Genomic DNA, 27,403 nt, shown 5'->3' with positions numbered 1-27,403 from the left:
GAATGACGAGGACGAGAAAGCCTGAGCTTCCGGTGTATGGCGCAGCCTATTGGTTCAGGTGATTAGGCATTTAGGAAGACAAAACTAAAAAATGCTTTTTTGAAATTCACATTTTTGAATGTGAGATAAACACATTCATGTCGTGTGAAAAACATATGGGGGTTATTTAAAATACGTTGCCTGCAACTGGAGGCTTTTAAGAAGAGACTGGATAGCCACTTGTCTGAAATGGTATAGTACAGGTCTCCTGCTTGAACAGGGGGCTGGACTAGAGAAGACCTCCAAGTCTGTTATTCTGTTCTATGCGTTGAAATTAGTCTGAGTGAGCACTGATACGGCAATGAAGATCTTTGGCAGCAATCTTCGAACAGTTTTGTATTGGAGAAGCTGTTTTGTATGCACTTTTGTATTCTGAAGCTCCTCGTCGGTTCGTTTTCTAAGGTACAAAATTAACTGTGCCCCTACTTTCAGTCTACCGTAAGTCTGGTCTTTAAAATGCGAACAACTTTAATAAGCAGCGGTTTTGTTTATACTGGCAGAGGATTTGTAAACTGTTTAAGAACTAGAAAAGTACTATGTGAAAGAAGACAGGTTTATGCGGACGGTCTTCTTGTAAACAAACCAAGTTTCCTTCGAATCGATGCGTGATTTGACATTAAGGTGCCTCTGCATAATAATCTTAGCAACAATCACGGAAGTGGTTTGCAACCCCCTATTTAAAAAATTCAGCGTAGCTTTTCATCCAAGAGATCATCCTCCACCCAAGTAATCAAATTAATCAAACTATGCAGAATTTCTGCATTTCTTTACTTATATGTATAAGGAAAACTGTAAGATTCTCGTAATATTGAATTCAGAAAATTAGGTGAAGTTTTTTTTTTTTAACCTCCAGCTACCATTACCATCCGGGAGACCGCTCACTTTCGTTTTTGCCGAAACTGCCGACAACGTGCCAATCTCTCCTTTTCCTAATTCAAATTACATTGCAGACTCGATTTAGTAGCGGCTTCCGCAGCTGGATCTATATCAGTTGCTAAACGAAGGAGTCAGTGAAGTATCGATGGCGGCGACCGTAACGGCCGCGTTCAGGTAAATGTTTGTTTCCTGCCGATCGGGGAGCGCAGAGTGTTTCCCCTCGTGCCCAAAAACCGTTCCTTGTTCCGGAGGGTCTTGGGCGCGAGCGCTCGCGTCCGTGTATTCTCGCAATTTGCGACCAGGCGTTTTCGGTTTCTGGAAGTTGTCCCTTGCTTCTTACTGTTAAAAAGGGAGAAAGGTGTACTTTTCTTTACCAAGAAACAATCTGCAGAAATCCTTCCACGTATGTATTGAATCGTTTTTGCCCTCCACTGAGAGTTTCAGCTTTGTGCGAATGCGTATTTTTTAATTATACCCTCAACCTGCTGTATTCAAGTTTAGAACACATTCAGATTGGTAGGATTTATGCATTCCTGCAGTAGTGAAAGAGGACCAGTGAAAAAGAATAACAAATTGGCTTAATTGGATTGTCTGTTTTGAGAGGGGCCTGTTTAAGAATGTCCCCTGATCCTTAACCAAAACTTTTGCTTGTTCTCCTGATCCACCGAGTCTAACTCTTCTTTAAGGGGCAATTAAAAATAGTTTTTTGTTTACATTTTTAAGTTATTTCAGTACTCATATTTCCTCCAGGATCAAAATACATTACAAAAATTAAAGTAATATAAAATAAAGCAATATAACAATAATCTTAAAGACTCTTTGGCCTTGGAAAACTTCTTACTTCGCAGAATAGGTACATGTTTAACTTTTCTAAAAGAAAACATCTTGGAAAGCTAGAGGAATTTCCCCTAGCAAGAATGGTCCAGGGGCTCTAGGATGCCTTACTTTTAGTTACTTTTGCTTTGAATCTTTCTGATTTGGTGATCATGTAATAATTGTTAGAATGTTGATGATGCTGTGTTTCCAATCTTTGGATGATTTCCCCCAGTTCAAACACCAAATAGCTAGAGAGGAAAAAAATGGAACTCTGTAGTCCCCTGCCCTGCTCAGAAAATCAGTCATTGCCTTATTGCCTACTGCCACCTTGTGGAATTAGTTAGCAGACAGAAATGGAACCACAATAATACTGTGATTCTTAGTTACCAACCCACCAATTTCTTCCAATAATATCTCATGATTGCTGAATTCATTCTTTGCATCTGTCTTCACGCAAAAGAAAAGTAGTCCAACTGATCAAAAACAGCATAATAGGATACATAGAATAGGAATACAAGTCAAAATGGGCAAAAGAATGGTAAGAGAACACGTATCCACTCTAGACGAGTTCAAATAATCAGATGGATTACATTCCAGGATTCTGAAGATACTGATAAATGTGGTTTCAAAACCAAATCTTTCAAGGCTCCTGTAGCATGGGAGAACTGCCAGAGGAACTGAAGTAGTTCCAATCTACAAAAAAAGAAAAAAACTGATTACACAAAACTATGAACCAATCAACTTGACATCAATACCTGGGAAAATCCTGGAAAAGATAATCAAGCAGTGCATTTGTGAGCATCTAGAAATGAGCAAAACAATTACTACAAGTCATCATGGGTTTGTCAAAAACAGATCATGCCAGACAAACCTTATTGTCTTTTTTGACAAAGTGACTAAATTACTGGATAAGAGAAATGTGTGGACATAGTTTACTTAGATTTCAGTAAGGCATTTGTCAAATTGTAAGATAGTGACAATGTGGGATAGACATTACCACCATCAGATGGATTTGTAGTTGGCTGACCAACCACACTTAGCAGATAGTTCTCAATGGAATTACATCTACATAGAAGGAAGCGTGCAGTGGTGTACCCAAGGTTCTGTCATAGGCCCAGTATTCTTCAACTTATTCATAAATTATCCAGATGACAGGAAAGAAGGGGAACTCATAAAATTTTCAGACAGCATCAAATTGGAGGGAATAGCTAACACTTTAGAAGATAGACTTAAGATTCAAAAGGATCTTGACAGACTTGACTGGGCCCTATCCAACAATATGCAGTTTCATGGTAAGAAAAGTAAGATCCTATGTTAGGCAAAAAAGAAAAGAAAAGAAAAGAAAAAGCAGTATCTGGCTCAATAGTAATAACTGAGAGGGATCTAGGCGTCCTAGTGGACAACCGCTTAAGTATGAGCCAGCAGTGTGCTCATACATACTGCAGCAGTGTGCAGTATGCTGCAGCTGCCAAACAAGCTAATGCATGATTAGGCTGTATCAACACAGGGATAGCATCAAGATCATGAGAAGTGATAGTACCGTTCTGTACTGCACTAGTGAGGCCACACTTGATTGCCACATTTCAAAAAAGATGATGAAATCCTGGAAAAAGTGCATTGAAGAACAATAGAGAAGAGCAATGATGATAATAAGCGATCTGGAGGCTAAACTCTATGATGAATAGCTAAGAGATCTAAGTATGTCTAGCCTTAATGACAAGAATGACTAGGGATGACATGATAATTGTCTTTCAGTACTTGAGAGTCTGTCATAGAGAAGAGAGGGTCGACCTATTCTCCAAAGTGCCTAAAAGCAGGCAAGAAGCAATAGGTGGAAGCTTATTAAAGTGAAAGTGAAATTTCTGGACTGAAAACAATTAATCTGTTCTTATCTTCAGAAGTTGTGGGTGCTCCATTACTGGAAGTTTTCCAGCAGAGACTGGACAGCCATTTGTCTGGAATGGTATAATTTGCTCATATAAAGAGGTTTTGACTGCTCTCTGACCCAGCCAGTTGTACTAGATTTTAATGGCCACAGTGGGCAAAAGTTGAGAGAATAGATTGTTAGCCTAATAGTCATAAAAATCTTATTTGCTTCTTTTGGTTGCAATAATTGCTATTAAAATCCCACAAATCCTAGTCAGATGGCATCCCCACAAACAGTTTCTGCTGCTTTGGAAATTCAAAATTACTATCCAGTTGGGAATGTTATTTTTATCCAAAAATGTTCAACTTGATTTGTCTGTTTCTAAAATACTTAAATTTCTATTTGTTTTAGAACTGTAGAACCTTTGGAATATTACAGAAGATTCTTAGTGAGTACAAAGTGTATATATCTGTATATATTAAATGTGTTTTTCAAATCTATTCCTTGTATGAAGATAGACATGCAGTATCTGGAGGCTCTCATCACTTGCTCCATAGAAGCAGATTGAATTAAAAATGGATCTGATATGACCAGAATAAAGCAAGATGTATTCAGGATTTTCCCAGTCCGCACAGTCTTTTAATGGTTATTTTCATATTGTCAGAACTTCCTCAATAAACACACAAAAAAAATCCTATCAAACGTTTTACCATTGAAGATTCAACTTTTGGTTATCAGTGACCGGCTTTTACTTAGCAGGTGTATTTAAATCTGAATATATTTGCATTTGAATCCAAATAATTATACCTTTGGTTTTAGATGATTCATATCATACCAATTTGCTTGTCAAATCCTGATATTTTTAAACTCAAATTTCTATACTGTAATCTAATAAGATTAATTATGTATGCCTGATTTGGTAATCCTTATAGAAAGAAAATTGTCGGCCCGACGGAAGGGACCTTGGTGAATTTAGGACCACAACTATCAACATAGGTAAATGCTTTACTATTAAATAACTATTCTTGCTCATAGTATTCCAAATTAATTGTGGGATACTAGTCTTCAATATGTAGTTGAGTTTGTTTTGAGAAATAATGGGAAGAATAGCATAGAGAACATATTCTGATTAAGCAAGAATATGAAAAAGTCAAGACTAACCACTATGGTCATATGATGAAATGATTCATATTAATCACAACATCTGGTTTAACTACAGAAATTGGCTCTTTCCACATTGTCTTCTCCTTGCCAGTCCCCCAAAAGACTCCCAGAATACCAAAGATCTTGCTGAATTGAGTGGTCAGCGATGGAAGGAGCTGTTCATAGAAAATTAGTTAAAGACACTTTATGTTCGACTCATAAAATATGTCTTTGATTGATATTCCATGAACATATTATTCCTCCTCTGTCTTCTGCAGTGGTGAGAGAAATTTTGTGAATCTTATATAGAACTATCTGTAATCCTATTATATTGTACACTCTGAATGTGATTAGAGCCGTGATGGCAAACCTATGGCCCATGTGCCACAGGTGGCACGTGTAGCCATATCAATGGGCACACCAGTTGAGCTCTGGTGTGCATGTGCGCGCTGGCCAACTGATTTTCGGGCCTTCTGGGCCCACCAGAAGTAGGGAAACAGGCTGTTTTTTGTGTCCCCAGCCTCCAGAGACTCCTAGAGAGGCTGGGGACAGCAAAAAAGTCACTTCCTGTCCCACCGGGAGTTGGGAAATGGGCCGTTTCAGGCCTTTGGAGGGCCTCCGAGGGATTGAGAAAGGCTGTTTTCGCCCTTCCCAGATAAATATATTGCTTAGCGCATTGTAAGCCGCCCTGAGTCTCCAGAGAAGGGCGGCATATAAATTAAATTTAAAAAAATAAAATAAAAATAAAAATAGAGAGGAGCTGGAACCAGGTAAGAAAGAAAAACGGGCCTACCAGGCCATCATGAGCCAGGAGCAGGGGGAAGGGTTGCGCGCGCATGTGCTGGGCAGGGTGCATAGAATTATCAGTCTGGGCACACACATGCGCGACCCTCCCCCTCCCTCTCCTGGCATGCGATGGCAAAAAGGTTAGCCATCACTGGATTAGAGCTTCATATAAATCCTATTAATCAATAAAAAGATTCTCACTAAACAACTTTTACAATAATGTTTTATATCATGTCAATATACTAAGTCATCATTCATTGCTTTGTTGGAAAATGTATGTGAAGTTTTGGTAATTTCTGGCATCTCATTTATGAGCATTGAAATTTCTGTTGACAGAACAATGGATTCAGGATTCTACCAGCAAATACTATAGCAGAATATCCATAAGTATTCATTGCTACTAAAGCTTCATGTACTTTTCTCAACAAATTCTGGCATGATGTGTGCGATAATGATATAATTTAAACTGTTTGGCATGTTAGCCTTTTTAAGTAGGATTTAGAATGATGAAGCATCACTATATAGGGCACAAGAGTGCAGAATTGTAGATAAATTGAAAGGATATCCAGACTGTCATCATTTGGTCTCCTATGGAGGGCTATCACCCTGCTCAGCAGGTTTGCCAACCTTTCAGAAGCATTTAAAGACCGATGAGAAACAGTGTGCAGAAAAGTCAGCTTTTATCTACCTTTAGTAAGTACATATCTGATAAATTGCATGGTGCCACAAAAATGGACATAAATTTTAATTAAAACAATCATTTTGAATTGCTCACAAGAAAAAGAACGGAGAAAAAAGCTTGTTTTTAGAATACACAATTTTTCAGCAGCAGTGGTAAAATGTTTTACTGTGCTGTACAGTGGATATGATGAGAAATAGCAAAAATGAGCGAACCCTAAGCCATCACTATACAATATTGTAGGATTTTAATTGCACTGTCTGTTTTTGTTACTTCATTTTCTACGGATGAAATGAAACCATTGTGACAACAAATTAGCTAGAACAGAGTTCCCCAATTTTTTCGGCTTTGCGACTGGCAAGGGGGGGAGGGGAGTGGTGATAGTTGCATGCATTCGCAATTCCATTTGCGCAAATGGAGTGTGCACACACTTGAGCAAGTGTGGATGCGCATATGTATGGCCTGGTTCTGAATGGCTCATGGCCCAGTAGTGGACCATGGCCCAGGGGTTGGTAACCCCTGAGCTAGAAGACCATAGGTGTTGCAGGTTGCCTAATCAGGCTTAGAGACATGTCCTTTTCTGGGCAGAATATAAATAATCTGTTACGGTATTGCTTGAGATGTATGGCCGATTTACACTGAGATACCTTTTCAGTTAGTCAAAATATCTTTCGTTGGTTTAACTAATTGGCTAAAAAGTGTTTATATGGCCACCAGTCTATAGAAGCACCTTGTTCCATCAATTCTTCCCTTGTTTTAAGATTCCCTCCCCCATCTAATAATTCATTGTATCTGACTGTTTTATCCATTTCTAATACATTTGGATATATTATAGCCTCCATGGTGGAAAGCCATCTCGGAATTTTCCTATAGTGCTTCTGTCTCATCTCTCCCCATATTTGTATCAAGATCTCCCTTATTTTATGCCTATGAAAATAAGTTTTCGTTTTCTTCCCAGTATCCCAGAGATATGCATGCCAACCCTTCTGGAGATCATGCCCTTCTAAAGTTAACAATCTTTTATTTCTCAGGGTTGCCCAATCTTTCAGCCATACTAGGTTTGCAGCTTTTTGATATAACTCCCATTTAGGTAATCCGAAACCCCCTCTTTCCTTCTTGTCCTGTAAATTCCTAATTGCTATTCTTGGTTTCTTTCCCTCCCAAATAAATTTTCTAATGTTGCTATTGAGCTCCAAAAAAATTTTTTTATCTAATTTAACAGGGACCGTTTGGAATAGATACAATAACTTGGGTAATATGCTCATTTTTATTGCCGCAATTCTACCTAATAATGATATCTGTAGTCTTCCCCACTTTTCCAGATTCTGTTTAATATTTCTAATCAATGGTAAATAATTATCCTCTCTGAGGGCCGAGCACCTTGATGAGATCCACACCCCCAGGTATTTTACCTTCTTGGCGGTTTGGATCTCCATTGATTCTTCCAGTGCTTTTTTTCTTACCTCCATCATATTTTTTGTTAATAACTTAGTTTTGGATTTATTTAATTTAAGTCCTGCTACCTCTCCGTAATTGCCCAATTCTTCCAAAATTTTTGTGCCTGATTCTAATAGTTCTTCCATGATTAATACCACATCATCTGCGAATGCCTGTGTCTTATATATCTCTTTTCTGATTGTTAAACCCTTTATTTCATTATTGTTCCTAATCTTTCTCAAAAATACTTCTAGTGCTAAAATAAATAAAAGTGGGGATAGAGGGCACCCTTGTCGGACCCCTTTTCTAATTTGAAAAGCCTTAGTTAATTCTCCATTCAGTAATATGTTAGCCTTTTGTTTTTGATAGATTGTGGATATCGTATTGACAAAATTTGATCCAAATTCCATTTGGATAATTTGTTGTTTCATAAATTGCCAATTAAGATTGTCGAATGCCTTTTGGGCGTCGACAAAGACCAATGCCATTTCTTTGTTCGGGTGTTCCTCATAGTATTCCAATATGTCTATTATCATCCTTGTATTATTCCTGATTTGCCTTCCAGGGAGGAATCCATTTTGATCACTGTGTATTAATTTATTCAGAATTATTTTTAGCCTTCCTGCTAAGATGCCCATATAAATTTTGTAGTCCGTATTCAGGAGAGAGATCGGTCTATAATTTTTAATTAATTTTGGATCCTCTCCTTCTTTTTGGAGGAGAGTAATATACGCCTCTCTCCATGATTCTGGAATTTTGGATTCTGTTAGGGCCTCATTATAAATTTCTAACAGCTTTGGTAATAAAATTTCCTCCAAATCCGAATTTTTATAGAATTCCCCTGGAAGTCCATCTGGGCCTGGGGATTTATTCTTTTTAAGTTTTGATATTACCGTCCTTAATTCTGTCATCGTTATTTCTTTATTAAGTATTTCTTTATCCTCTTCCCCAATCTTTGGGAGACTTTCTTTTGACAAGTATTGGACCACCTTTTCATTGGGAATTTGTTCTTCCGCATACAGAGCCGCATAATACTCTCGGGCAATCTCCAATTGGTTTCTCTTCAGATCGTATAAATCTTTCGCCCTTAAACTAGAAGTCTTAAGTGTGTATATACGGAGTGCTTTTATTTGTTTCTGGTCTAAGACTTTAATAATAAAAATTGAATTGATGTTAAGGGTGAAATCTACTTACCTTCCTTACCGGTTCGGAAGTGCATATGCTGCGCGTGCTCGCTTCACACGCCACATCCGTGCGTGGACCATCTGCACATGCGCAGAGGGTAAAAAAAACATTATTACGATACCCGTAGTAATATAGATATAGATACCTACATTATTACGATAACCATGCGGATGGGCGGAGCCTCGCACCACCATCGCTACTGGTTCCCCGAACCACCTGCCATGATCGCTACCAGATCGGCTGAACTGGTCTGAACCGGGAACATTATATCCCTGATTGATGTGCATGAGACTATGTTCTGCAATATTTACATTTTTGGTAAACTCATTCTATGAATCCAAGCTCTGCAAGCTGAGATAACTTGCACTGCATTGATGCATTCACACAATTTCACAGTAACGATGAGATAAATCATAAAACAAAGTTCAGGAATATTCCTTTATCTCATTGTTTTGCAAATTTATGTACACTACAAACTATGATCGTTTGAAGAGAAATGCATCTGTACCACCAGGCTCTAAGTGGGAGGAGGAAGGGCAAGCAGTAAAAATGAAAGTGAAACCTTAGCAGTTTATAAATATAATACTACAGAGCACCTTTCACTTCAGATCCAACATGGTAGTGCCTGTGAGTTGGCATCCACTCATCTGCTGCCTGCCACGTCCCTCACCTTGTTGTGTCACTGCAGCATCACCAGCTGTCCCATTAAAGTGAATGGGATGGTTAGTAAGTCAACAGTGGGTCAGAGGAGGAGCTGCTGCAGGACAGAGATGACAGTTGCTCTTTAAAAATTATGATTTAAATCAACTCGATTTAAATCAAGCCTTTTTAATAGTGATTTAAATTGACTTGATTTAAATCAAATCCCCCCTGAACTACTGGCTCTTATTTTGAATGCATCAATGTAACATTTACATATTTTCTCAAGTAGATTTTATGAAGTGCTTTTTTTTCTTTCTTTCTTTAGGTTCAATTACAACTGCAGATGGCTCTGCACTTTTGAAGTTAGGAAATACTACAGTCATATGCGGCATAAAAGCAGTAGGTTCATGGATATATCTTTAAAGTTAATACAGGTAGTCCTCTGTTAATGACTACTCGTTCAGCCCACATTCAAAGTTGCAAAGGTGCTAAATGAGTGATGCTTATGACCAGTCCTCAAAGTTCCAACCATTGTATCACCCCCAGAGTCATATGATCACAATCCAGGTGTAATCACCATTTGTTGGTGTCAGCTTCCCACAAATAAGTCAATGGAGAAGCCAGCAGGAAAGGTTGCAAGTTGCTCTCAGCACTTTTTCTCCTGAGGAGCCCCACTACAGATTTTGATACCAGGGATCTTGTCCTCCATAATATGTTTGCACTTCAGCCCCTCATTAGCCTACATGCATTGCTTGCAGTAACCCTGTGACCTTACTTTATAGTACTTACCCATCTTTGCAAGCCATTTGGAATTTGCAGCTTCCAGCTGGCTTCCCCATTGACTTTGCTTCTGGAAAGTGGGCAGGAAAACACAAGTCAGTTATGTGAGGTTCTTGCTTAATGATGAAATTTTCACTTAATGATAGCAACAGAAACTGCCATCTCTAAGCAGGATAGTCACTTTTTTACTGCATTGGAAATTCAGATCCCAATTACTGTTGTTAAGCAAAAACTATACTGTGAGTATCTTCTTGGAAAGATTCTCTTGTTCAGCTCTAATAGGAAATTTCTAAAGTATTTTAAAAAATCTTCTTTTGGAGCCCAATCCTTTGCCTATTGCAACAACCAGTAAAGAAAATATACTAAGGGAAAAGTAATACAGAGAAAAATAAAGGAAAATAAAACAGAAAATAAAGGAAAAAATTATAACTGAAAGAAAGTAACTTTTCTTCTAAAATAAGGGCGCACTAATCAGTATGGCAACTGTCGAAATTTTTACAATGAGGTATTCCAAACTCTGATATTGTTAAATATGAAATGAAATATTCTTCATACAATATATGAAGTAGTAGATTGACCAGTTTACTCATGTCCCTTTCCAGTGTTGCTGGATGATACGCTATCTCTATTTCAAAAATGGACTTTTCAGATATAAAATTGTGATATAATTTATATTTCAATAGTCACTTTGTAGTATATGAGAAAGGAAATCATTTGAGAGAAAGCAAGAGTGAGTACAAAAGAAAGTAGGAATTCAGATCTTGTCCCCACTAGTTTTGGCTTTGACCATACCACCAATTTCTTGCCACAGTCAATGTTAGAAACTGAGTTGTGTAACTAATGTATTCAATATTTTGTTTTAATAAATAATAAAACACATCAAAATTCAGGCAAAATATGTGTGTTGACTTTACAAGTTGCAGATACCGTATTTTTCGAGTATAAGATGCACCGGAGTATAAGACGCACCTTAGTTTTTGGGGAGGAAAATAAGAAAAAAGCTGATTGGCAGGTGGATCGGCCTCCTGGAATACCCCAAATCAGCTGTTCCCAAGGTGAATTTTTGCAACAGGTTCCTTGGTTGTGAGCACTGTGCCTTGCTTTTTCTTTTGCTTTTTTTTCTGCCTCTGAAACTTGAAACTCAATTTCAGAAAAAACTTTTTTTCCTGCCTCTGAAAGCCTGTGAAACAGCGCTTTAGAAAAAAAAGCCTCTGAAGCTCTGTTTGGGGGCTTCTTTTCTGAAGCTTTTTTGGGGGCTTTTTTTCTGAAGCTCAGGGCTTTTTTTCTGAAGCTTCGTTTCTGATGCTTTTTTCAGCCTCTGAAATCTCCATTTGAGAAACTGGGCGGGGCTACATTCAGAGTATAAGACGCACCCAGATTTTCACACTCTATTTTTTTTGGGGGGGGGGAGTGCGTCTTATACGCCGAAAAATACCGTATATAAAAATACAGTATTTCTAAACCGACTTCTAATTCTTATATTTTGCCCTTCCCCAACTATACATTGTGTACAGGAATTTGCAGCACCCACCGTTGATTCCAGTAACAAGGGATATATCAGTAAGCTCTCTTTATTCACTTTTTTCTTCAAATATGACATTACTATCATGCAGATAATATTTATGATTATTTCTCTATTCATATAGTTCCCAATGTAGATCTTCCTCCACTTTGTTCATCAAGATTTCGACCTGGACCTCCATGCGAAGAGGCTCAGGCTGCTAGTCAGTTTATTGCTGATATCATTGAAAAGTAAGAAATTTAGACTTCAATATCAGAGTCTTTTGGGGTGGGGCAGCTATAATAAATAGACAGGTAAGCAGCTAGACAGCTCTAAGATTGGTAGGGCAGCTGGGGAAGCTGCTAGTTGTAGTCTGTAGAGAACCTGGGTTGAAAAAGCGGAGAGACAACATGCTGGTTTTCAAGATATTATTATGGTTCATTACACAGCCAGTCAGGCATTTATACTGGATTTGGCATTTTTGTCCACTTACCAAGTCTTTTCCAAAGATCTGAGATAGGCAGATGATGTTGGTTTGATGCTATTAAACGTACTGTATATTATTGGGTGCCATTCAAAAAGCCTTGGATGACAGTTAAAAAAATCTGTGCATTGATAACATTTTCATTCATCAATTACAACAGGCCACACTGCAGATGCACACATATACTATGCTGATACATTGACAACCTAGGTTTTTGGGAAGAATTCAACATGAATGAAAGCCAACATTTGTACTAATAGTAGTAGTAGTAGTAGTACCATGTTCCCCCCAAATATGATCTACCCTGAAAGTAAGCCCTAGCCTGATTTTTTTTGGGGGGGGGCTAATAAACATCCTACCCCAAAATAAACCGTAGTGACGGGAATGGGCGTGGCCAGCATAGGAGGCAGCCCTTCCCCAGTCACCTCATGGCTGCTGATCAGCTGATCCAGTGAAGGCTGGGAGTTCTGTGTCTCCAGGTGCCTGGAGATGTTTCCAGCGCACTCTTGCTAACCCCAGCCCTGCCCACAGCACCAGGCAACCTTGCAGCCGAGGGCCCCTGTTCCACAGCTCACCTTGTGGCTATGGAGCAGGTGGCGACCATGTTTTGCGCTCTGCCAGACCTGGAGCTCGGGTGTTGCTTCCCTCTCTCTCCCTCTCCCCCTCCCTCTCTCTCTCTCTCTCTCTCGTTCTCCCTCCCTCCCTCCCTCTCTCTCTCTCTCTCTCTTTTCTCAGGCAGAAGAAAGCCCAACCCGATGCAAACGCTGCCTCCAGCCGCCTCTTCGTCATAGTGAAACTCTTTGAAAGGATGATGTGCAGGGGGGGAGGGGATTACCACGTTTGCTGAAGATGGTGGCCTGAGCGGCACCCACAAAGCTGTTTCGTGGATGGTGGGATGGCCTGCTGTGACCCTTCGGGAAGCTGGTGCAAGGGGCCCCTCGCCCCCCACCTCATACCAGTATATGGGGGGGGGAATAAGACCCTCCTGAAAAAAGCCCTAGCCGTTTTTTGGGGGGTCAAAAGAAAATCAGACTCGGTCTTATTTTTGGGGAAACATGGTACTAATATGATGATGATACAGAAGCAGTATTGGGGATAAATGGAATGTCCTCTTCATTATGCCATTATTTCAGTTCACAGATGATAATGAAAGAAGATCTATGCATTTTAGATGGAAAGGTGAGTAAACATTTTATTTTAAGAATTGTGAGAAGCTGAGATGTTCCTAAACTAACAAATTCAAACGAACAGGGAAGTTACGAAATATGATTTTATCATGTATGCTATGACGCACCCTTTGTTTCTAAACAAGGTTGAAGCTGGACTGCAGTTAACACTTTGCTTCCACTGAATATGTTTTGTTGAGCACATTTCAAATGTGGTCAGTTGAAACATACACATTAGTACAGAGCAGTGGTGTGTTGCTATTGGTTCGCCACGGATTGGGCGAACCAGTAGCAGCGGCAGTGGGAGGCTCCATCCACCCGCCCGGACACTTCTGCACATGTGCAGAAGTGTCACGCAACTGAGTGCGCATGCTCCCATGAGCAAACTGGTAGCGACATGTTTTCGAACCCGCCCCTGGTACAGAGGTAAATGTGCAATAGTTGGATAAGGGCAGTGCGGTGGTGGTTTGGCATTGTGTAGCTCCTTAAAATATCCTAGAATAACTTCTCATTATTTCACTGCTGCTGTTCTGCCCTGTTTCCTGATAAAGTCAGTATCTTTTCTGCATTGAGGGCAACAATTTGTTGTTTTACTTCTTGAGCATCCATCTTGGTCCATTGGTCCAACCGCTTCCTTGACTGATATCCTGTATTGAACACACTGGCAACAGCTTTGATAAACTGGCTAAACCCGATGAGGGAAACTAAAGGGTCTTAAGCCCTCGGTGAAACAGACAGCTGCCTATCCCAGTATGTAAAGACAAACTCCAGATTGAGCTGATGAGACCATTGGAAGGACTTGTTGTCATGGTCCCTGAAAGTATTGTGGAACATGAAGAACAGGACAAGGCACAGAAGATATTCTGGTCACCTGCTACGCCTAGTCCCATTTCCAGTTGTTTCGACTGTGTCTTGCCACTGGACATAGATGGGAATTGGGAAGAGAGAATGAAGTGGACACCGCACAACTCACCCTCATTTTAATTCATATTACGTGCTAATCTGAACACCATTATCTTCATCACTCTTAAAAAAATAACATGGGTGAATGACAGAGCAGTAGGTGTGGATACACTAGGAGCTGTAATCATAGATCTGCACACAGGCGACTCAGGTTTAATGGCCAGTTTTTGAAAACGGCATCTATCCAGGGGACTGAGCAGCCCTCTCTAGGAATGCATTCCTAATCTCTGCAGTATCAGGAAGGGGCTAGAAAAGGTACCCTAAAACATTGCTTGCTTCACTACATCCTAGCCAGTTTACCATGGCTGGCAGGATCCCACTTTGGCAGTCAAAACACAAAAATGCAAGTGATGCTGCTTATCATTGGCACTTGGAGCATGTGGACACTTTTGAACAACTTGATGGCAGACACACCAGAGAGAAGAACAGCTTTAATTGCCAAAGAATTTGTAAGATACAACATTGACATTGGAGACCTGAGTGAGATTTGTCTTGCCAATAAAGATCAATTGACTGAAATTGGTGGTGGATACACTTTTTTCCTGGGTCAGTTGTGACTGCGATTATAGTTGCAATGCTGGAATTGGATTTACCATAAAGAGTCACCTTGTTTGGAAACTTATTAATCTCTCCAAGGGTGTGAACAACTGGCTTATGACACTGCAGCTTCTGCTACAGAATAAAAGTCAAGTCGCCCTGAGCAGTGCCTATGCCCCTACAATGACCGTTGAGATGAAAGATGGATACTATGAAGAATTAGATACCCTGCTATCAGCAGTGAGCAGAATAAACAAGCTGATCTTGCTCGGCAACTTTAACACAAGAATAGGATGTGATTCTGCAGCCTGGCAGGGAGTCATTGGGAGATATAGAGTAGGCAACTGTAACACTAATGTTCTACTCCTACTGAAGTCCATTGCAGCCCATGACTTCCTCAACAGCAGTATAACTTTCTGTCTGACTACCTGTAACCAGACCTCCTAGCTGCACTCCCATTCTAAGCACTGACATTTTGTTGACTACATCATTGTCAGAAGAAAAGAGAGGATATCAGAGTGACCAAGGCCAGGGTTCATTATCTCCACAATGAAGTTCCATATCAGACCCAAGCGATGACCAGAAGGCCATGAAAAGAATTAACGTAGCCAGGCTGAAGAACCCCAGCATGGTTTCAGCATTGGCTTAAAGACCAAGCTTGCTATCGTACATCTTGCTGCCAGTCCTGAGGACAACTGGAAATGTTTTCAGGGATCCCATTCATTCATCTGCACTGAAAAGGGTTCTCTATTCAACAAGCAGAATAATTCAAGGAGAATGATGAGGAGATAAGTGGGTTGTTGAAAAGCATCATAATGTCCACCAGAACTGTTACCAAGAAAATGGCTTTAACAGTGCACATAGGATAGTCCAAAATAAGCTGTGTAAAATACACAATGCCTGATTGAATGCCAAAGCAGAGGAAATACAAGGAAAACTAACAAGATAAACAAACATCAGTATGAATGTATATCCCCACTTCTATTTAAAACCTAATCCCAAATTCCTTTCTATAATAATAAAAATCTAATTTCAATTAACAATTAAACCTTGCAAAAATTAAATGGTGGTCAGCAGACTAAAAGCATTTTGATTAACACCAGTTGTCTGCAATTACTGTAAGTTCGAATCTCACCAGGCTCAAGGTTGACTCAGCCTTCCATCCTTTCTAAGGTAGGTAAATTGAGGTCCCAGTTTGTGGGGGCAATAAGCTAACTTTGTATAAATATACAAAAGTATGAGGGCTATTGCTTAACGCATTGTAAGCCGCCCTGAGTCTCCAGAGAAGGGCGGCATATAAATCAAATTAAAAAAATAAATAAATCAAACATTACCAGAAATAACAAACCCTTATTTATATGTCAAAGTACTAAAATAGATATGCCCATTACACCCAATTAAATATTTACAAAGCAAAGTATTTTCTTGAATTTAAAGCAATCTTTAAATTCCATACATCAAGTTCTAACATCTACTTTCTTCTATCTATGTCTTCTCTCAAAGTTCTTGTTACCCTGCAAAGCTTCAAGGCTTTTCAGTCTTGAAGGGGTAATAAAAAGAAAATTAAATTTCAAGATGATCCAAAAAGTGAGGCTAGGTTGAATTTTGAGTTCTTAAAAAAGGCTACATTAATGGCTCAGAAAATGATAGGCTCTGCAATTCTGAGCTGATTGCGAGCACCTGCAAAATGCTGTTTCTGCTTTCAATTCATGAAAATATCCCCAGCTATTTAGAATACATGAGCAATCTCAAGATCTCTCTTTATTTTAGAGAAAATTATCAGCAGTCTGGATCTCACATCCAGCTGCCTTTCCGCCACTATGTCCTCAGAGCTGAAGAAGCTTCTTGGATGAGAAGCGAAACATCTTCAAAGAAAAACAAGAAAGTCCAGTTGCCTCTTAAAAAAGCACCTTTGGGACTATGTCCCCTGCGAAACACAGAACCTCCATTCGCCCACTAGGAATATCTCTATGCTGAACATTTTGAAGGTATCCTCAACTGACCATCTATTAGTGATGCGGCTATAGACAGGATTCCCCAGTGACATACTAATAGTAGTTGAAGTCACAGAAACTGACTGAAGATGCTAGGGCTCTCTACTCAGCAAGCAACATGACAAAAGCCCAGGGGCAGACACCATACCTGCAGTGATATACAAAGTTGGTGATCCTGTACTTTTAGAAAAAAATCACTTGAGTTGTTCCAGTCTTTATGGAAGTAAGGATCCATTTTTTAGGAATGATGCATCCATTATATACATCTACAAGGGCAATCAGCAACTATGCAACAACTACTGAAGAATTTTGCCTGATTTCCCCGGCATTTGACATTCATTTAGTGTCCATTCAAATTACAATAGCACTGAAAAAAGTGACTTATGGCAATTGTTCATACTTACAACTATTGCAGCATCCCCATGATTACGTGATCAAAATTCGACCCTCTGACAAGCAAAGTCAGTGGGGAAGCCAGATTCACTTTCCAACCATGTTATTAACTTAACTGCAGTGATTCACTTAACAACTGTGGCAAGAAAGATTGTAAAATAGGACAAAACTCACTTATCTCTCTCGCTTACTGTAGCAACAAAATTTTGGGTTCAATTGTGATTGTAAGTCGAGCACTAAATAAAAAATATTCAAAAGACCATGTCATGCACCATACACAGAACCCAATCGCAAAGAAAGGAACTATCCCATTTCAATTACCTTGACAATATCCTCTCCCACATAGTGACCATTTAGGAATCAACTGCAAAATAACAAAGGTAAGTTTTGCTTTCGTAGATTGTGTTCCATTGTATGGGAACATGTTATGAAATGGGGTTGAGGGGTACCCCGGACCGTGAACCAGCTCATGAGTAAACACACTGAGACTGAAATAATTCTGACAGAGGCGTCTTGTGTAAAAATATAATTTACTTTAAAACATTTAAAAAGCACTATGTCTTTAAGAAAGCACATTAAAAACAAAGTCTTATCTGGGTATGTGAAGCAAAGCTATCACCCTAGATCCCTCTCCACAATACCGAAACAGTTCACAAGAGAATAAAGCTAGCATGAAGGTAAGCAGCTTCGGCGTCGATACATCATCAAGGCAATCCAAGTGGGGGCAGCACAAACTTCACAGCTAAAAGTCACCTGAAGTAAAAACAGTTCAAACAGCAAACATTGCTTGAAGCTTGTGGGAGGAAAAAGGTCCAGCAGCAGTCCCGATGATAGCTTGCGTACTTCAAAACAGCAAAAGGCAAGCATCCATGGGAGTTTCTCTGCAACGGCGTCTGGAGTCCTTATCTGCATTCTTCTCCCATCTGCGGCGTTGCACTGAGCTTCCTGCAGGAGCTGTGCATTTAGGCCTAAACCAGGAGTCTAGGCCCAAGTAGCAAGCAAAAGGTCCTTGCTTATATGGGGAGTTAACCTGCAATTAACTAGGGCGGGGAAGGCTTGCAGGTAATTGCCAACAGGAGATGGCTTGATTGAAACCATACTGTTTGTGAGTAGGCAGGTAGCCACAGCAATCCTGGAAACACTCGTGACAGAACATCAAGGAATTAGTGCAACATTAAAATTGAATGTCTACAGAGCTGTTGTGCTCACTGCCCTTTGGTGTGCCTGTGAAATGTGGACTGTGTATTAAAGGCAAGTAAAATAGCTTAACCATTTCTACATGACTAGTCTTTGCAAATATTAGGCATTAGATGGCTAGATGAAATATCAGATACTGAGTTCTCTCTAGAGCAGAACTCAAGTCAAACCCATGGGCCGGATCTTGCCCACGGAGTGCTTCGATCTGGCCCATGGGGTGCCCTAGAAACAGTGAAGGATCGGTCCGCAGTGCCTCTGCCAGCAAAAATGGAGCTCAGGTGGGCTGCATGCAGCCCTCCCAAGCTTCATTTTTTCTGGCAGTGGGTTTCAGGAGGCCGTTGCAGCCGAAAACAGAGATTGGGAGCCCATTTTCGTTGGCAGAGCGCTTGGGCCACCACAGGCGCCCCCAACACTAGTAACATCAAGCTGGCCATGCCCCCGGCCACCCCCCAAGGTCAAACACAACCCTGATGTAGCCCCCAATGAAATTGAGTTTGATACCCCTGCTCTAGAGCAAGTCTGCCATTGGTCTATATACTGCTGGAATGTGAGTACAAACTGAGCACAGACCTGATGACAGATTATGTCATCCTTAAACTAGATGAGTGCATATCCAAGCAGTTTTTGGGAAACTGCTGGAAAACAGATGGAGGGCAGAAGAAATAATACAAAAACAAAATTGCTATACCTAGAATGGTCTCATTTATAAGGGGGTGTCCAGCATGTAAAGTAAGGCACACTCTGGAAGCACAACATATGTATTAAATGCACAAGTCTAGAACCATCAGTGCAACAATTGCAAACTGCACATTTGCTCAACGTACCAGGATATTCTGTGCTGAAATTGGCCCAAACAGTCATTTTTGGGCATACTACATTTAGTTTTAATCAGATGATAGTTGTTGAGGTCTTAATGAACAACAATATTTTTAAAACTAACTACCTTCCTTCCTTCCTTCTTTCCTTCCTGTCTCTATGATTTAGTAATATTGAGCTGTTCTAGCGGTTATGCTCTAGTATGTACATGTATAAATCGGCCATTATTAAATTGATCCTGTTTTTCCATTTCTGTTATTCTGCTAGAATGAGTGATAACAGATTTCAAACAATGTGATGTGAAATAACATGCTGACTTAGACAAATATTTCGAAGTTATTTTTTATGCATGTGAAAGCTTTTCCAGTATTTACATCAGCCGGTCTTATTTCTTTAGATTGTATGGGTTCTATATTGTGACATTATATGCTTAGACTATGATGGAAACCTTCTTGACGCCTGCATGTGTGCTTTCTTAGCAGCTCTGAAAAATGGTAAGTTGTGTTCATATACTTTGAGATTTACTTAAAATTTAAACGCAGTACAGATTTAGCACTATATTGGATTGAAGGAAAACAGCAATTGTAATGGCAACCAGGGTTTGACAAAAGTACCGGCTTATCCACAGAAGTTAGATGAGGTACAAATCAGGTCTGGGATAAAAAGATAGCCTTATTGGGGCCCACCACTGCTACAGTCATTGCTGTTGTTGTTGTTGTTGTTGTTGTTGTTGTTGTTGTTATTTATTTATTTATTTAATTTGTATACCGCCCTTCTCCAACAGGACTCAGGGCGGTGAACAGCCACGGTAAAAACACAACATATAAAATTTAAAAACAATTTAAAAAACATTAAATACTTTTGGCCATCAATTTAAAATAACCCAATTAAAACCAATTATAAATTTAAAACCGTAAGGATGGGGTCAAGCCAGCCCGGCTAGATGGAATAAATGTGTTTTCAGGGCCCGACAAAAAGTCCGGAGGTCTGGTATCGTGCGTATCTCTGGGGGTAGGTTGTTCCAGAGGGCAGGTGCCGCCACAGAGAAGGCTCTCCCCCTGGGGGTCGCCAGCCGACATTGTCTGGCTGACAGTACCCTGAGGAGTCCCTCTCTGTGTGAGCGAATTGGCCGGTGGGAGGCTATTGGCAGCAGAAGGTGGTCTTGTAAATACCCCGGCCCTAAGCCATGGAGCACTTTGAAGCGCACCCGGAAGACCACAGGAAGCCAGTGCAGCTTGCGCAGGAGAGGTGTCACATGGGAGCGCCCCGTTGCTCCCATAATCCCCTGCGCGGCCGCATTCTGGACCAACTGGAGCCTCCGGATGCACCCCAAGGGGAGCCCCATGTATTGCAGTAGTCCAGGCGGGAAGTGACGAGTGCCTGAGTGACCGTGCGTAGGGAGTCCCGATCTAGAAAGGGACGTAACTGGCGTATCAGGCGAACCTGATAAAAAGCCCCCCTGGTCACGGCCGTCATATGTTCTTCTAAAGACAGCCATGTATCCAGGAGGACGCCCAAGTTGCGAGCCCTTTCTGTGGGGGCGAATGATTCGCCCCCAATAACCAGCGATGGCGCCAGCTGGCTATATCGGGACGCCGGAAGCCACAGCCACTCGGTCTTGGAAGGGTTGAGTCGGAGCCTGTTTCTCCCCATCCAGGCCCGCACGGCCTCCAGGCCCCGGGACATCACTTCAAGGGCATCGTTGGGGTGGCCTGGGGTGGAGATGTACAGCTGAGTGTCATCAGCGTACTGATGGAACTCCACCCCAAAGCCACGGATGATCTCACCCAGCGGCTTTACATAAATGTTGAACAGAAGGGGCAAGAGGACCGACCCTTGCGGCACCCCACAAACAAGGCGCCTCAGGGTTGACCACTGCCCCCCTGCCAACACAGATTACGACCGGTCAGAGAGGTAGGAGAACCACCGCAAAACGGTGCCCCCCACCCCCAATCCCTCCAACCGGTGCAACATGATACCATGGTCGATGGTATCAAAAGCCGTTGAGAGATCTAACAGGACCAAGATAGAGGAGCATCCCCTATCCCGAGCCCTCCAGAGATCATCCACCAACGCGACCAATGCCGTTTCCGTGCTGTACCCAGGCCTGAAGCCGGACTGGAGCGGATCTAGATAGACAGCTTCATCCAGGTACTGTGGAAGCTGCCACGCCACCACACTCTCAACAACCTTCGCAATAAAACGAAGGTTGGAGACTGGACGATAGTTAGCCAAAACAGCTGGATCCAGAGAGGGCTTCTTGAGGAGGGGCCTCACCACCGCTTCTTTCAAGGCAGCCGGTAGGACACCCTTGCTCAAGGAAGCGTTAATAATCCTCTGGAGCCAGCCTCGTGTAACCTCCCTGGAAGCCAGCACCAATCAGGAGGGACACGGGTCCAATAAACATGTGGTTGCGTTCAGCTGTCCCAGAATCCTGTCCACGTCCTCAGGAGCCACAGGATTATTTATTTATTTATTTATTTATTAAATTTATATACCGCCCTACTCCCGAAGGACTCAGGGCGGTGAACAGCCATAAAAATAAAACATGGAAATACAAAATTTAAAATAGAGATAAAACAAATTAAATAAATTTGGCTGAACCATATTTAAAACCCCAATAATTTAAAACCAAATTTAAAATTCCCATTTAAAAGCGGAGAAGTTTAGGTCAGGCCGGCTTGCTGGAATAGGAACGTCTTAAGCGTGCGACGGAAGGTACGCAGATCCGGAATCCTCCGTATCTCGGGGGGGAGCTCGTTCCAGATAGTAGGTGCCCCCACAGAGAAGGCTCTCCCCCTGGGGGCCGCCAGTCGACATTGTTTGGCCGACGGCACCCGGAGGAGCCCCTCTCTATGGGAGCGTACTGGTCGGTGGGAGGCTATTGGTGGTAGCAGGCGGTCCCGTAGATAACCAGGTCCTAAGCCATGGAGCGCTCTAAAGGTGATAACCAAAACCTTGAAGCGCACTCGGAAGACCACCGGGAGCCAGTGCAGCTCGCGCAGGAGGGGCGTTACATGGGAGCGCCACGTCGCTCCCATCACCACCCGCGCAGCTGCACTCTGCGCCAGTTGGAGCCTCCGAGTGCTCCTCAAGGGGAGCCCCATGTAGAGAGCGTTACAGTAGTCCAGACGGGAGGTGACGAGGGCATGAGTGACCGTGCGTAACGAGTCCCGATCCAGAAAGGGACGCAACTGGCGGATCAGGCGAACCTGATGAAAAATCCTCCCGGTCACGGCCGTCAAATGCTCTTCTAAAGACAGCCGTGAATCCAGGAGGACACCCAAGTTGCGAGCCCTCTCCGTGGGGATCAAATTCCTCCCAGATAACACTCTCAAGACCTGCCTCAGTCATCTCGTCTGGACTTACCCAGTCAGAGGCCAGGCCTTCCCGAATCTGAGTGATCTTGTCATGCAGATACTGCACAAAATCCTCAGCTCGACCCTGCAAGGGATCATCCCGCGCTCCCAGATGGAGGAGGGAGCGGGTCACCCTAAACAGGACGGCTGGGCGATTATCTGATGACGCAATAAGAGCGGCATCTTTCCCTTATCAATTTCTTGAACAAAGGGCCAAATACCTCTTTCTAAATTTTGTTGTTAGAAAGGACACAATTCACAGAAGGATTTCCTTGTTCTGAATATTTTTAAATCAAAAGCTACTTATTACATTTCTGTCAATCTACTGTGTTTATTTGAGGATGCCTCTATTTTTCTTTATAAAAATGTGCTTTATGAAATAATTTTCCAGTCTTGCTTTTTCCATATCTATTCTTTGTTATTTCAGTGCTTCTGCCTGTTGTTGCAATAAATGCAGAAACTGGTTTGGTGGAAGTTAATTTGAAAGAGAAGAATCCTTTGACTATTAAAAAACAACCAGTGGCAACATCATTTGTGTTGTTTGAGTAAGTGGAGGTCAAAAAGTATGTGTGTAGATTATAATAAACAATACCATGTTACCAGATAACCCCAAATTTGAGCAGCTATATTAGCAAAGAATACTTAGGTGCCTCTTCCTTTGGGAGCCCTCTAGTACACCAAAAGAACATGGTATGAGCAGAGGGAGGGAGATTCACTTAAAAATCCATGAAAATTGTTTCTGCTATCCAGGTATTCCTCATTTAGCAACTACAATTGGGACCAGCAATTTAGTCATCAACTGATGCGGTCACCAAGTGAAAAATCATGGAACCACTACTGCTTACAATGTTACTTTAGCTTTTCTTTTCCCCCACTCCCCCACTCTTTGGAGCATGCACCCTGGTGCTAGGATATTTAGGAAGAAGGGGATTAATCTTTGTATTTACGTTCTTTAAGAGGAAGTGTTCACCACATTAAATTTCATATTGTTGGATAGAGCCCATTGTTCAAGTCTGTCAAGATCCATTTGGATCTTGAGTTTGTCTTCTGGTCTTCTTGTCTTGTATTCAGTTTCAATTCAGGAAAGTTCTCTGAATGTCATTATAGCATTTATAAATGATGGAAATGGGGAGGAAAAAATAGAAAACACTATATGCATGCACTTAAAATGAAATCTCTCTCACTGATGAACAGAAGAAATTTATATACATGAAAATGGGTCCATCTGAATATGGATAAGATGATTGTCGCTCTGATAAACGTCCATCTATTTTTCTGAGAGGATCAGTTTAGTTATTTTTTACTCAGAGTAAGGCACAGATTGAAGAAATCCTTATTGCCTAAGTTAACAATATGTCTTTTAAATTAATTTCTTTACAAGTCTTTGAATTAAATTGAAAATGGCTTCAGCATTGATGCTTATGATAGCAATAATAATCCAGGTGATCTGGAAAGTACATAAATGAACAAAGGAACCTGATGGTGCTTTTTAATGTTGCTGTTACATGCACTGTATTGTCTAATTGAACAGTAAATGTATACTGCTCAAAAAAATAAAGGGAACACAAACAGAAGACATCCGAGATCTGAATGAATGAAATAGCCTTATTAAATACTTTGTTCATTACATACAGTAGTTTTGTGTTCCCTTTAGTTGTTTGAACAGTGTATAAACTACTGTATGTAAAGAACAAAGTATTTAATAAGGCTATTTCATTCATTCAGATCTCGGATGTCTTCTGCTTGTGTTCCCTTTATTTTTTTGAGCAGTATATATAATTGTTATGGATTTAAAAAATCTCAGAAAAGTTAAATTTTGGCACATATGTGCATATATCTTCAACAGCACACTAATGGTAGTTGACCCAACTGCAGAAGAAGAAGACTTGGCATCTGGGACTTTAACTATTGTGACTATCGAAGATGACAAACTGTGTTCTGTTCATAAACCAGGTATTAATACTAAATTATTAAGAATTAATATGTCCCAAATTTTCTAATTTAATTTTAATTTTGTATGTGCCATTCAGGAGTATCTGTGATACTGCATTTTCCATTTCTGCACTGCAGATGGGATGGGATGTGTTTCAATCATGAACATTGAGTGGCGTAGTGACCTAGTGGTGAAGATGCTTCCCACTCGGAAGGTTAAGAGTTCAATCCTAGGTAGCGGCAGATGTTTCTGTCCTTAAGTGCAAAGAAAAAACTCAAACTACGTGCGACATCAGGAAAGGCATCCGGCCAGTAAACACTCAGCTCCATCCAGTCACCCTGACTCTTATTTATTTGTTCAATTTGTATGCTGCCTTTCTCCGAAGACTCTACACCAAATTAAGGGATTACAGGGTGATAAAAAGGGAATTTTTCAATCATGAGAATGTCTTGTTGGTTAATTCTACTAAAAACATTTGGTTAATCACAAATATATGGATGTAATTTAATGGGCAATTTAAAAGCTCAGACAGTATTAAATACATTGTATCCTTGTTTTCTGTTTCTTTTTAAGGTGGAAGCACAATAACAGAAGCAAAGCTTCAAGACTGTATCAGTCGGGCAAAAGCACGACATAAAGAAGTACAGAAACTAATGGATAAAATAACCAAAAATGTATAATTAGTAAGAGGTGTATTTACTATTTGCTCATAAAACCATTACTTTAATAAACATGTTACATTTATGAAGTTCCATTATTTCACGATATTATTTAATCTTGAAATTTATGTAACATTTCCAGATAAATAATTTCATCTTAAAACAGTATAGTTTTTTTTTTACAAATTTCAGCTGATTGCTATGCCTCAGTGTAGCTACAAATTCAGCTTCATGAAAAAACATTTTTTTAAAAAAGATGATTATTAAATACATACATATCTCTCAAATGCAAGTTTCAGGATTCTGATACCAGTGAAGCCTTTTTTTTTCTTTTTATTTTTTGACTGGGTACCTAGATGATGATGTAGTAGAGCTGCTTATGCTGCTACCGCCATAACCATTTGATGGGGAAAGAACTGTAATGATTGCCAAGAAAAAAAGAAAAAATGTTTTATTTTTTTAAATTTCATGTATTTTTAATTTCATTAATTTATTAATTTTAATTTCATTTTTATCTCCAAAAGAATGAAATAAATAATGCAATATTAAAAACTATAATACAGAGAATGCCTGGATTTTCTCTGTGTAATGTTTAACTGAAATAGTTATTAAATGATATGGATATAAAGGTATATTAAAATACTCTTAAATGCCATAACTAGTTTTCACTAGCCATAGGAATATGTGGAATTCAACCAGATTGTTTTGTCTCTGTTATAGTAATTCTACTGTTTAAGCACATGGCTCATCTATATTTCATTTTTTTAATAAGAATAACATAATAATGGAAACAGAGACTAGCACCAGAGTGATTTGCAAATTATGGGACACATAATGTATTCATTGCCATAGAGAACCCAACTATACCTACATCAAATGTAAATTAATTGTATTATTGTCATTCATGGTTGTCCCAAAGGTGCTTTTTCAACTAGAGTGCAACTAGACTTTCTTGTTTTTCTTTGAAGATGTTTCGCATCTCATCCAAGAAGCTTCTTCAGCGCTGACTAGATGGTGGGGAATGGAAAGATTTATACTCCTTGCAGACAGCTGGTCATTTGCATTCTTTTAAAGAGTTGCTGAGGCTGCTTGGAGGTTTATGTGTCATTAGAGTCACTGGAGTAGTGCAAACGGGTGTGGAGCCTTCTTGGAACTGCTAAAAGGACTGTATTGTAGACTGGAGATAGATGGTGTCATATCCCTCCTCTGTTGAGGAAGGGCTGTTAAATTTTGACATAGATGGCCTCTTTGACCCCTTTTTCAAACCATCAGTCCAAAATGTGGGCTTTACTGACTTCAAAAGAGTGGACTTTGTCTTTTAAATGCAGATGGACTGCTGAATCTTGTCCTAATGGGTTTGTTCTCCTATGTTGTGCCACGCATTTATGAAGTGGTTGTTTTGTTTCACCAATGTACATATCTACACGTCTCACTGCATTACACTGCATATACCATAAACTGAGCAATGTTCTGTTGAGAGAGGGCTGTGGAACAGGGATACGACATCATCTATCTCCAGTCTACAACCCAGTCCTTTCAACAATTCCAAGAAGGCTCCACGCCCATTTACACTACTCAGGTGACCCTGAGGACACAGATAAATCTCCAAGTGGCCCCAACAACTCTCTAAAAGAATGCAAATGACCAGCTGTCTGCAAGGAATATAAATCCTTTCATTCCCCATCATCCAGTCAAGAGTTGAAGAAGCTTCTTGGATGAAAAGTGAAATATCTTAAAAGAAAAATAAAGTCCAGTTGCCTCTTGAAAAAGCACCTTTGGGATAATTGGATTACTAGTAGAAAAAGTAAAGTGCCTAGAGACAAGACTAATCACTCTGCATCTCAATCAAGAAAATGAGGAACTGAGAGTCAACCAAGAAAATAAAGACTCCTAGTAAAAGCAGAATTTGTATCCAAACTGAACACAGAAAGAAGCAAACAATTATCAATAATAATGAACCCACTTTTTACTAATCCGTTTTTGTTTTTTTTTAAATTTGATTTATATGCCGCCCTTCTCCGGAGACTCAGGGCGGCTTACAATGCGTTAAGCAATAGCCTTCTTACTTTTGTATATTTATACAAAGTCAGCTTATTGCCCCCACAACTGGGTCCTCAATTTACCTACCTTAGAAAGGATGGAAGGCTGAGT

The 27,403-nt window shown here is 40.4% G+C and overlaps 2 protein-coding genes across 10 annotated transcripts in view; one reads left to right on the top strand and one right to left on the bottom strand.

Annotated features, from left to right (window-relative positions):
• The first annotated feature begins 65 nt into the window (after positions 1 to 65).
• EXOSC8 (exosome component 8) lies at positions 66 to 25,341 on the top strand. Of its 4 annotated transcripts, none has more exons than XM_070938351.1 (12): positions 66 to 441; positions 990 to 1,089; positions 4,010 to 4,046; positions 4,531 to 4,594; positions 9,796 to 9,869; positions 11,765 to 11,810; positions 11,897 to 12,002; positions 13,369 to 13,414; positions 19,699 to 19,795; positions 23,088 to 23,205; positions 24,507 to 24,613; positions 25,167 to 25,341. In XM_070938351.1, exons 2-12 carry the CDS (start codon positions 1,061 to 1,063, stop codon positions 25,271 to 25,273), a joined length of 831 nt encoding a protein of 276 aa, XP_070794452.1. In that variant the 5' UTR covers positions 66 to 441; positions 990 to 1,060; the 3' UTR covers positions 25,274 to 25,341. The 4 variants fall into 4 exon arrangements, with proteins under 4 accessions (XP_070794452.1, XP_070794450.1, XP_070794451.1 ...); XM_070938349.1 differs by having other exon boundaries at positions 893 to 1,089; XM_070938350.1 differs by having other exon boundaries at positions 436 to 477; positions 893 to 1,089.
• The window catches only part of SUPT20H (SPT20 homolog, SAGA complex component), a 68,081-nt gene continuing 66,011 nt past the window's right edge, over positions 25,334 to 27,403 (bottom strand). For all 6 annotated transcript variants that reach the window (XM_070938340.1, XM_070938343.1, XM_070938341.1 and 3 more), the window contains one exon: positions 25,334 to 25,668. In XM_070938340.1, coding sequence (XP_070794441.1) covers positions 25,586 to 25,668 — 83 coding nt within the window. In that variant the 3' untranslated portion in view covers positions 25,334 to 25,585. The remainder of the gene's footprint in view (positions 25,669 to 27,403) is intronic.

This window comes from Pituophis catenifer, unplaced genomic scaffold (assembly GCF_029215685.1).
Source record: "Pituophis catenifer annectens isolate HBS135680 unplaced genomic scaffold, rPitCat1.0.hap2 SCAF_2, whole genome shotgun sequence".
NCBI lineage: Eukaryota > Metazoa > Chordata > Lepidosauria > Squamata > Colubridae > Pituophis > Pituophis catenifer.
This window is presented reverse-complemented; position numbering and strand designations above follow the sequence as displayed.

What these genes read in the sequence shown, in the direction of transcription:
- EXOSC8 (XM_070938351.1), top strand. Translation starts at nt 1,061, where the DNA reads ATGGCGGCGACCGTAACGGCCGCGTTCAG. An exon ending in ACCGTAACGGCCGCGTTCAG is followed by an intron (nt 1,090 to 4,009) that starts GTAAATGTTTGT and finishes TATTTGTTTTAG; the next exon opens with AACTGTAGAACCTTTGGAAT. An exon ending in TATGCATTTTAGATGGAAAG is followed by an intron (nt 13,415 to 19,698) that starts GTGAGTAAACAT and finishes TTATTTCTTTAG; the next exon opens with ATTGTATGGGTTCTATATTG.